At 41.0% G+C, this 11,343-nt stretch overlaps 2 protein-coding genes across 2 annotated transcripts; one reads left to right on the top strand and one right to left on the bottom strand.

Annotated features, from left to right (window-relative positions):
* Positions 1–2,361: 2,361 nt before the first annotated feature.
* Positions 2,362–3,309, top strand: LOC119254618 (olfactory receptor 56A3). Its single transcript, XM_037521718.1, has one exon. The coding sequence runs from the start codon at positions 2,362–2,364 to the stop codon at positions 3,307–3,309; it is 948 nt and encodes a 315-aa protein (XP_037377615.1).
* Positions 3,310–5,402: 2,093 nt separating this feature from the next.
* LOC119254973 (olfactory receptor 56A4-like) lies at positions 5,403–7,106 on the bottom strand. Its single transcript, XM_037521997.1, has 2 exons — positions 6,858–7,106; positions 5,403–6,098 (listed from the first exon to the last, which is right to left on the bottom strand). The coding sequence occupies exons 1-2, from the start codon at positions 7,104–7,106 to the stop codon at positions 5,403–5,405; spliced, it is 945 nt and encodes a 314-aa protein (XP_037377894.1).
* Between the last annotated feature and the right edge of the window lie 4,237 nt (positions 7,107–11,343).

Below are 11,343 nucleotides of genomic sequence, written 5' to 3' on the forward strand. Positions count from 1 at the left end.
AGTACCAGTTAAACTTGGAAAAGTCATATCATATTCTAGATCTCAATTAGCTCTTCTGAAAAGTTAAATTGGTAAAATAATCTACTTACCCCACCTACTTCCGAATATTATAAATTGCAAAGGAGAAAATATGATTAAAATTCATTCCCAAACTGCCAAAGTCACTACCAATGAATTCTATTTGTGAACTTACAGAAGTAGAAGATGATCTAAATCTCTTCTAGAGCTCAGCTGTGTAGGCCAGGCCTGGCCAACACAGCTCGACAGAACTCTTTGAGGAAGCAAAAGACCACGAGGAATGAAGAGATGAGGTGGGAGGGCAAACCCTCTGTCTCTGAGAGCAAGTCCTGGTGAATCACAGGGTCACTGATGAGGACAACCTGTGAAGAGCTGGCCCAGCAGGCCTGGAACTGTGTTTGGGAAATAGAAAATTACAACTGGAAAGAAAAAGACAATTTCAACCAAGAAAGTATGTTTGTAACATTACAAAAATATTCTTTTCTGAGTTCAGTATTTTTTTTTTTTTAAAGATTTATTTATTTATTTATAAAAGCACTGAGTACAGTTAGAAACGCGGGAGGGTGAGAGAATTCACCGGAGCCAGAGCAGGGCACAGAGCAGGCAGAGTGACAAAGTACACTGCTGAGGGGAGCAGCGGGCGGCAGGAGAGGTCTTCGCACCATGCGGGACCCTCCTCCGGTGGCCGGGGAACAGCCGGGGATCGAACCAGCGCTGCAGAGGCTGCGGGCAGCTTCGCAACCCAGCACTCAACCTCTGCGCCATCAGGGAGGCCCTGAGTTCAGTTTTATTAAAACCTTCTTGCTACCACCTCCCACTCAAAATTCACTTTTCCTTACCAGATTATATTTTCAAAACTGTTAATTGTATCAAGGGATAATTATTATTTTAAGATATTTGAGTACAGTATCAGCATGTGGTAAGCATTCCAAAACTAATATGGAATTTTATGTTATTTATGTGAGCCTAATGACTAATAAAAAGGGTAGTGCTTAAACTCCTGATGAAGTTTCTAAAACAAAATAACATGTTCGCAGAAACCGCTGTCTGTGTAGACAGATTTAAATCAATCAATTAAAAGATTTGAATGGTCACAAAAAGACCTGGCCTATATCTTTTGCCAAGCTACACCTTTCCTCAGACTTGCACAATTCAGAGGGAGAAGAAACTTAGAGTCCTTTATTGTTACTGTAAATGAGGGCATCACATCAGTTTACTTACATTCCTTGTCTCGAGTCTATTCCCCATGGTGGAGCTAGTCAGCCCTCCCCCTGCCTCAGGATAGTTTGCAAGACCCTGTCATTCCTCCTGTCTTTTGTTATTATCCACTGTCCCCAGGATGGCTTTAGCTTTACCTCCTTGACATTTAGGATATTTCCCTATTCAGTTTTGTGGCCCTAGTACTTCATAGAATGACAGGGGAAAAAGTGAAATGATTGGGGAACAATGCAATACTGAAGTAATGTGGAGAAAGAGGCATGTGGTTGCAGAATCTTTATATTGAAAATGAAAAAGAGAAATGGAAAGGTGATGAATGGACTTTAGAGATGGACTTCATCACCCTCACAAATCAATCAGAAGAATCAGTATTTCACCTTGTTTAATGTTGGGTATCATCCCCACACAGCTATGTGGAATTGCTCATTCTCTTTTTAAAAATGTTTCTTCCAGAAGCTAAGGATCCTACAAGTAGAAGGATCTAAGAAATATGAAATAAATTAAAGCAATTATTTGCCATAATCAATGCTGATCAACTTAAAATGAGTTTTTATACAAAACAAAAACTAACTTTAATGTACAATTTGAAAAAATTTCTAATTAAAACAAAAATAAATGCAATTGAAAGGTTGAAATGGACATAGTATAGAGAATTAGGGATATTTATGAGTCCCTACTTTGTAACAGGCTATGTTACTTATTCATATATATTGTTATAGCTAAATTGTAGATATGGTGGTCTATGTGGTCATGAAAAAAGAGGAAGAAAATTACAAATTCATATTTATAGACTCACTTATCACAAAAAATTCATACTCTAATTTTCTCCTCTTTAGATTCTACAAATACATAATAATATTAAAAATAAATCTCAAATAACTCAAACATGTATAAATAAGTCATATCACCCCAGTCCTCTGTACTTTGGACAGTGGCAGGAACACCCCAGCAGCACGGCACAAAGGATGTACAGACATTCTCTTGGCTCTGCATAACCTGCCAGCATCTAAAAGTTTTACTTAGAAAAAGAAAAAAGTTCTATTTTCATGTATCTTGAGTCAGTAGCTAACTTGTACCTAATTTTGCAGATCACTAAGAGAAAGCTGTAGAAATATATGACAAAATATGACAACACATCAAAATGGCACCATCTCCATTGAGATTTCAGATTTCCTCCTAAATTGCTTTGTCAGGTCACCCAGCTGGCAGTTTTGGCTGTCCCTGCCCCTCGGAGTCCTGTTTCTCCTAGCCATGGGGGCCAACGCCACCCTCCTGCTCACTATCTGGCTGGAGACCGCTCTGCACCAGCCCATGTATTACCTGCTCAGCCTCCTCTCTATGCTGGACATTGTGCTTTGCCTCACTGTCATCCCCAAGGTGCTGATGATCTTCTGGTTTGACCTTAAGACCATCAGTTTCTATGCCTGCTTCCTTCAGATGTTCATTATGAATTGCTTCCTTGCCATGGAGTCCTGCACATTCATGATTATGGCCTATGACCGTTATATAGCGATCTGCCACCCACTGAGGTACCCATCCATCATCACAGACCAATTTGTGGCCAAGGCTGCCATTTTCACTCTAGCCAGGAGTGTCTTTCTCACAGTACCCATCCCCTTTCTCTCGGCACGACTCTATTATTGCGGGAGAAATGTCATTGAGAACTGTATTTGTGCCAATATGTCTGTCTCCAGGCTCTCCTGTGATGACTTGACCATCAATCGTCTCTACCAATTTGTTGGAGGCTGGACTCTGCTAGGATCTGACCTCATCCTCATCTTTCTCTCCTACACCCTAATACTACGAGCTGTGTTGCGACTCAAGGCAGAGGGTGCTGTGGCCAAGGCCCTAAGCACATGTGGTTCCCACTTCATCCTTATCCTCTTCTTCAGCACCATCCTTCTGGTCTTTGTTCTGACTCATGTGATGAAGAAGAGAGTCTCCCCAGATGTGCCGATCCTGCTCAATGTCCTCCACCATGTTATTCCTGCAGCCCTTAACCCCATTGTTTATGGAGTGCGAACTCAGGAGATCAAGCAAGGAATACAGAGGTTATTGAAGAAAGTGTGGTAATAAGAACAATTGGGTCTTTATATAAGTGTGGTAATAAGAACAATTGGTGACTAGTCAATCAGTTAAAGAGAAATTGTGTTGAAACCCATAGCTCAAAGGTATAAGATTAAGGAGAAGAGAAAATGTAACTCTTAAACAATTTCTTGTTTCTATTCTTCCTCTTCAAACCCCAATGTTCATCCTCAAAATACAACATTTCTTTGACTTTGAAAAATGTTATCAAATTGCTATGGTGCTAGTTAGTCTGAAGTGTGAGAATTCAGGGGGACAAAATTTATAGTAGAGAAATAAACTCCAGTTTATATTGTATTTGCTATTTCTGTATACATAAATTTTTAAATATTTATGGATATTAATGTCCTTATTTGTAATTTATTTTTAATAATATTAAAATTGTTATTATCTCAGTTACAAAATGCAGAAAAGACAACTGTGTTTCAAATGTCAACTTGAGTGATGAAAAGGTGCTATTTAGGGATGCTTTCTTTGACTTATTTCATTTAATATAATGCCCTCAAGTTACATCCATTTTGTCACAAATATCAAGAGTTTATTCTTTCTATGACTGAACAATATTCCAGTGTGTTCATAAGCACACCTCTGTGTGTGTGTGCTGTGTGTGTATGCCACATTTTCTTTATCTGTTCACCATTGACGGGAACTTAGCTTGCTTCAGTGTCTTGGCTATTGTAAATAATGCTGCAATGAATTTAAGGCTGCATATGTCTTTTCAAGTAAATACTTTCATTTTCTTCAGATAAATACCCAGAAATGGGATTGCTAGATCGAATGGTAGTTCTATTTTTAATTTCTTGAGCTACTGCCACACTCTTTTCCACAATGCACCAATTTACATTCCCACCAACAAACACAGGATTCCTTTTTCTCTAGATTCTTGATAACACTAATCCCTTCTTTTTGATAACATCCATTCCAAAAAGTAAGAGGTGCTATGTCATTTTGGTTTTTATTTGCATATTACTGATGATTAGTGATGTTGAGCATCTTTTCACATTATTTTTGCATCAGAACTCCATAGTCCAGGTGCCACACAATAGGACTAAAAGTTTTGAGAAAGTTAAAATTTTTTTTCATTAATTGATAAAGCACTAGCTGTGTGGCAGACACAATGCTAGATGTTGCAGATACACAGAAATAAACATGATTTCTGACCTTAATGAGATAATAACTTTAAAAAAGTGGCAAGTTATTGTGGATCCAGGATACCCAACATTTGAAGAAGTGTCTTGAAGAGAGAGATAGAAGTGAGTGAAAAATTCAACAATCTTGTACCACACATCTAAACAGCATTTAAATACCATCTATACTGATAGCTCCAACTTCTGGCTCTAGTTTGGATCTGGCCCCTGAATAGTTTCATGAGTCCGATCACTTACTTTCATTTCTCTGTTGGGATGCTTCATAGTCACTTCAAGGGTACAGTCATTTAGAAGAGTTAAGTATGGGAATGCAGTTCAGTGTCAAAAATAAACTTCTTATGTCACATATAAAACTGGCACCTAGAAAAACTATTAGCAATTCCACTTTTCTAGTTGCTCTTGGAATAAGTCTTGGTGTCACTCTCTACCCAGTCTATCTTTTTTATCCTATGTATGAACTCTCAGCAAATCTTGGGACCTGAAGCTTCAATTTTTACTCACCACTTTAGTCCAATCTATTAACACTTTTCCTGTGGATTATCGAAGCCCTCATTGGATTCCCCAATCCTACCTATACCTTTCATGCTCATTTAAAGTGCTGGCCCATACCTGACCTATGAGTTAAATATGAGAGATAGAATGTAGAAACTGAGGAGTAAATGGTAGGTATTAAATACTTATTTAATGAATAAGAAATTGATGGATCACAATGGTAAGGGGTCAGAATGAAGAAACAATGGATACCTGAACATGGGTTCAATGAGGATTTGAGGAGGGATCGTGAGAATCAACAGTGTGACAATGGTTGAGGAAGATTTAGGTTCAAGATGAGGGTAGTAGCATGGATGTCATATTGTGCTCCTTGTGGCGTTCAGATGAGGCCCCCAGTAAACATGCCCAGGCTTCAATAATCCCCAATCTTTGACTCAACTCTCAGTGCTGGTACTTGAGTAACTTGATAATCCCTTGCTTGATTTCTTGGGTTCGTACTCCGTAAACAATGGGGTTCAGGGCTGGTGGAATGAGGTGGTGCAAGACATTGAGAAGAATGGGTACCCCTGCGGGCACCTTCTTTCCTAACTTGTTTGTGAAGATGAAGACTAGCAGCAATGTATAGAAGAAAAGTATAAGAATGAGATGGGAACCACACGTACTCAATGCCTTGGTGGCTGCACCACCCGACTGCAAACGTACAACAGCCCTCAGGATGAAGCAGTAGGACAGCAAGATGAGTACCAGATCAGAACCCAGTAGGCACCAAACACTTACAAACTGGTAGAGTTTGTTTAGGTGAATATTGTCACAAGAGAGCCTTGCTACAGAAATGTTGGCACAGATACAATTCTCCACCACGTTGCTGGCACAGTAGTTGAGTCTGGCAGCCATAACTGGTGTAGGAAGTGTGGCCAGCAGATTGCGGAAGACAATGTAGATCACTGCATTAATGACAAACTGGTCAGTGATGATGGATGTGTAGCGCAGCGGGTGGCAGATGGCCACGTAGCGGTCATAGGCCATGACCATGAAGGTGGAAGACTCCATGGGAAGAAATGTATTCATGATGAACATCTGTAGGAAGCAGCCTACAAAACTGATGTGCTTCATGTTGAACCAGAAGATGAGCAGGACCTGTCAGAATCATTATTCTCAAAAACTGTGCATCTGTTCCACCATAGGGTACCTAACTCTGCAAAAAACCCTTGAGTGACTTAAACCATTCATATCCCCAAATCACAGACCCACAGTTTCAGGAGATAGTATCCTAATTTCAAATGCCTTCAATGTACAGCCCAATCTCCAGAGTCTGATTTATACCTTGTTCTCTCCTGTATAGACCATGCCTTTATTTAAAAATAAAAGAACTCTCCAGAGTTCTTACCCAAACTCCACCAGACCACATCTGCTCATCTAAAGATGTCACAAGAGCATAAAGCCAATAAGGCCAATACTTATATTTAGACACCCTTTGACTTCTGCACACACTTGAGAAACCTCTTCCAATGTGCTCCTATCTCAGTATATGTGCATGACATAACCATGCATTCAGTTATACTTTGCAGTATAAACTCCTGATCCCTTGGATATAGGGATGGGGTCATTCAAAGTCAAAAGGAATAAAGAATATTCCTAGAAGTAAAATGTTCAAATCTGGCACTATCCCATTGGGAGAGGGTCTGTCAGTTGGGAAAGAAAGAAACCTTAAAACAAAAACATTGGGTATTACGAATGAGAGGAAATATATGTGAGACTGCATGGACCTAGTGTGATGGTGTGGGTGACTCACGCTGGGTTTTCCTTCAAGTGTAGGGGGACTTAGAGCAGCAAAACAAAATACTGTTTAGAGAAAAATGACTCAATGCCTGAGAGAGAATCCAGGGAGGGTCTGACCTTGGGAACGACGGTGAGGCAGAGGATGACATCCAGGAAGGAGAGAATGGCAAGCAGGTAGTACATGGGCTCGTGCAGAGATGCTTCAAGCCGGATGGCGAGTAAGAGCACAAAATTGGCCCCAATGGCCAAAACCAGAAGAGGAGCCAGGACTATAGATAGCCAATGCTGTGTGGCCTGCATTTCTGGGAAGCAGATCATCAGGAACTCAGTCACCTGGGTCCCCGTGCTATTGAGAGATAACACCATGGCTGTCAGGTGGGCCTGGAAATGACTGAAGGAAAAGAGACAAGAATTCAAGGTTTGGCTGTTTCATTAATATCATCTGGAGGCATTTATTGAACGAAAATGAAAGCAATAATACAAAAGATTTATGCACCATTATGTTCATGGCAACGTTATTCACAACCTAATCAACCCAAATGCTGATCCACAGATGACTGGATAAAGGAACTCTCTGTAAACTCAGTGGAATACTATGCAGGCATTAAAGCAGATGAAATGGTGCCTTTTGGCATAATTTGGATGGAGTTTGATATGATTGTGCCAAGTGAAACAATTAGAAAGTGAAAGACAATTACCATGTGGTTTCACTTATTTATGAAATACAAACAACCAAAGGAAAACACAAGTAACTCTAAACACTGAACACACAAATAACTCTAAACACTGAAAAACATGGTGGCTACCACAGAGGAGAGAAGAGAGGGTTAAAGCGAGGATGTGGTTCCACGGGGGAGAGAGAAGCACATGTACATGTTGAGGTGGGAAGTTGTACTCCCCAAATTATAAAGCTTAGTAAATGAATGGCAAATAAATAAATTCTGATGAAAGATAGAGAATCTCCTAACTGACCTAGCTGCCCCCACAAGTCTATTGACATAAAATCTGTCTTAAATTTCGAACTGGACCACATTAATCCTTGTTAAAAACAATGTCCTCAGCATTCATAACTTTATGAATAGAGAATAACTCCCTTCAAATGAAAAGGTGCCCAGCTCCACAGGCATCCACCCAGCCCCTCACAGGGCACTATGTTTTGACTCACCTCTGTGCTTTATGCATCCTATCCTCCGAGAATCATCTGTTTTGCCCTCAGATAACCAATTTCTTCTGCTAATACCATTTTTTTTTATTTATTTGTTTGTTTGTTTGTTTGTTTGTTTTGTTTATACAAGCACTGGGTACAGTCAGAAGCGCGGGAGGGTGAGAGAATTCACCAGAGCCAGAGCAGGGAGCAGAGCAGGCAGACCGATGAAGTACACTGCTGAGGGGAGCAGCGGGCGGCAGGAGAAGTCTGCGCGCCATGTGGGATCCTCCTCCGGTGGCCGGGGAGCAGCCGGGGATCGAACTGGCGCCGCAGAGGCTGCGGGCAGCTTAGCAACCCAGCGTTCAACCGCTGCGCCACCGGGGAGGCCCGCTAATACCATTTTATCTGTACCAAGAGTGACGCCTCTTAGAATTTTTTTCTTGTTTACTCTTTTAACACAGGTAGCTAGATGCCTTTCCTGCCGATTATTTCTCTCTGATCCTTAAATCCCCCAGGCATGCTATGAAATACAAACAAAATTTCCCTATACTTGGTGATGTTTCCTATTTATTTTCTAAAAAGCGTGCTCCATCTGTCAGCAATGAAATCTCATCTTTTATTACAGCTCAGAGCGAGCACTGCAGGGCAACGAGACAGGTGCTCAGTGAGTGTGCTTAGGCAGATGCGGCTGAGAGACCCTTGAAAGTGTTACAAGGTCCTTGACGAATTTAGTTCACATCTTGAGATCTTACTCTACTCTAAACCACTGACACCCTTGATTAACAGTAAAAACCTGAACAAAGCAAAATGGAAAAATTAGTGTAGTAATGAAGGGGTGGGGGGAGCAACCTACTAGTGAAAATAATAAATACAAAAGAATCCAGTGTAGTGTCTTATTTGAATTTGCGACTGCTTTAAAAAACAGTGCACACTTCTTAGGACACAGAGAAAAATATGGAAACGAGCCTTCCAGTGCAAGGGGAGACCTGAGGAATGCTTCAATATGCCCGGGAAATGATGTGACAGAGAGTGGAGCTTCAGTTCTCTGTGACCTTCTTGGCTCCTGCTGGTGAAGGAGTGCTCAGGTTCAGCTGTGTCCTGAAGCAAAAGAAAAGTCGGCTTCTATAGATGAATTTTGGGGCATGTTGCTGAACTGCCCCGTGCACAAAATATCTTCCAGTGAAGGTTTGGAATCATTTTTTCCCCCCTTGACTATATAGTGTGAGCTTCTTATCAGAATTTTCTCCCATGCTTCTGGTCCCAAATTACCTGGAAAACTTGTTGAAACACAAGTTTCCAAACCCAACCCCCCAGTGTTTCCAATTCTGTAAGTCTGAAGGGAAGTCAAGACTTTTGCCTTGCTAACAAATTGCTCAGTAATACTCTTGCTGCTTCTGCAGAAACAATGATAGGAGGATGACTGGTTTAGACTAATCCTGATCCAAGGCGACTGCTCGGTTCAGCCAGCTCATGTCACAGCTCTGCTCAGCCTCATACATCAAATGAACTGTTTCTCCCATTGTCTTCAGTCATTTAATCACAATTCTGGTCAATTTCTGGCCTCCCAACTTGAAAATTAGTCTTATTCCCATGGACCCTGTGAGAATTCTATAGGCTCCTTTTACGTGGTTTTATGCCTCTAACTGGGTCTATAGTTCTTAGCTACCTCTCCCAGGAGCAGCAAAGTTCATTAAGGTCAAGGACAAGGTATCCTTCATTTTTCTCTGTGGCTATTGACACAAATCTGGACACTGATACTATGCCTCTAATAATCAAAGAAGGGACATTCTCCAGGCAGCCTTCCTGCTGGAGACAGATCTGAGCTGACCTCTTCTGAGCTAGGTGACCCACAGTCTAATGTGCTCATGGCTTTCAAAGTCCTTACAGACTAACGTTTGAGTGAAATGTTATCTATTCCCTGATATATACAACGCATTAACTTGAGGATCAAACTTAACCATTATATTTGGCTTTCCAGTGCACGGTTCCCCAAAATACATACTGACAAAGTGTCTCCGAGCAGCAGTCACACCCTCGGGCACAGTGTGACTCCTCAATTTCCCACTGGCCTTCTTCTGATGACTGTAGCCCCTGGGTGACCTTATGAAGATGAGCTTTCTATAATAACCACTCTCCTGAGACTGGAAACACAGCTAGTTTGGGAATCCTGCTCTCATGGGCTCCTACCTCCCTATAGATGCACACACACTTCCAGTGTAAAATGAGAGATTTCTGAAACAGATGAAGTAAGAATGGTGATCAGCTTATATTTTCCCTTGAAATGTCTGAAAGTTACCTAAACTGAGATGTACTATTTGCACTGGAAAGGACTAGCACATAGGGATGAATCTAAGAAGTCAGACATCATTAGACTCATGAAATAAATCATTTAACATGTTGCCTATTAGTTTCATATGCTAGCAGAAAAATTTTTCTGAAGTGAGGACTTTATAATGATTTATTTTATTATTAATTTTTTATTGTCTTAGAAATATCTTTCCACAATAAAATGTCACTTCAAGAGAAAGTAATTACATGGAATTTTGAACACTAATTTAAAGTGTGTACATTTAATTAGACTGTAATAAGTCAGTCCTTGATGAAATGAGAGCCCTCTCCTTGCCCTTTGTTCCTCTGTATCCACTAACTACCTTGAGCACAAGCTAGTAAATCCCTGATCTCCGCTATAGGTCTTCTAACAGTCACAACATTTCAACTCTTTTCTCCACGTTTGACCTCAGAAATGAAATGTTTTCAGATGGAAGGTTTAAAACCTAGAACCAGAGGCCTCCCTGGTGGTCTTGGGGTTAAGTCTCAAGGTTATCACTATGAAGGCCTGAGTTTTATCCAGGGCCAGGGAGCTGACCCATATGGTGCAGCAGACCTCTCCTATCTTACCTGCTGCTCTCCTTAGCAGTATATTTCAGTAAATCCACCTGTTCTGCCCACTAGATGGTCTCTAGTGAATCCTCTCACCCCATACTTCCAGCCTGTACCCCATTTCTTCTATGCAAAAATAAATAATCTTAAAAAAAAAACCAATCACCTAGGCTCAGTACAAAATAGCAGCAAAAATCGAGCAGCGTTAATGCAGAATCCAAACTCATTTCAACAATTTTCACCCCTGTAACTCTCACTTTGTTTACTTGGTAACTGCCATCTAAAATGTTTGAATTTCTCAGGATAGAAGTTGCAGAATAAGGGACCCCCTAGTGGTGCAAGAGGTTAAGACTCAACCTATGAAGCTATCCCTAGCCACTGCAGCATGAGTGGAGCCCTGGCGGGGGGTATGCATATGGTGCAGCAGACCTCTCCTGGCTCGTCTGCTGGTCCCCTCAGCAGTGTATTTCAGTCATTCTACCTGTTCTGCTTCCCACACTGTCTCTGGTGAATCCTCTCTCACACACACACACCTCTGGCTGTACCCCAGCTCTTGTATGCATAAATAAATAAATC

The sequence above is a fragment of the Talpa occidentalis genome, unplaced genomic scaffold, assembly GCF_014898055.3.
Source record: "Talpa occidentalis isolate TD23 unplaced genomic scaffold, MPIMG_talOcc4v2.1 talOcc4.3, whole genome shotgun sequence".
Taxonomy (NCBI): domain Eukaryota; kingdom Metazoa; phylum Chordata; class Mammalia; order Eulipotyphla; family Talpidae; genus Talpa; species Talpa occidentalis.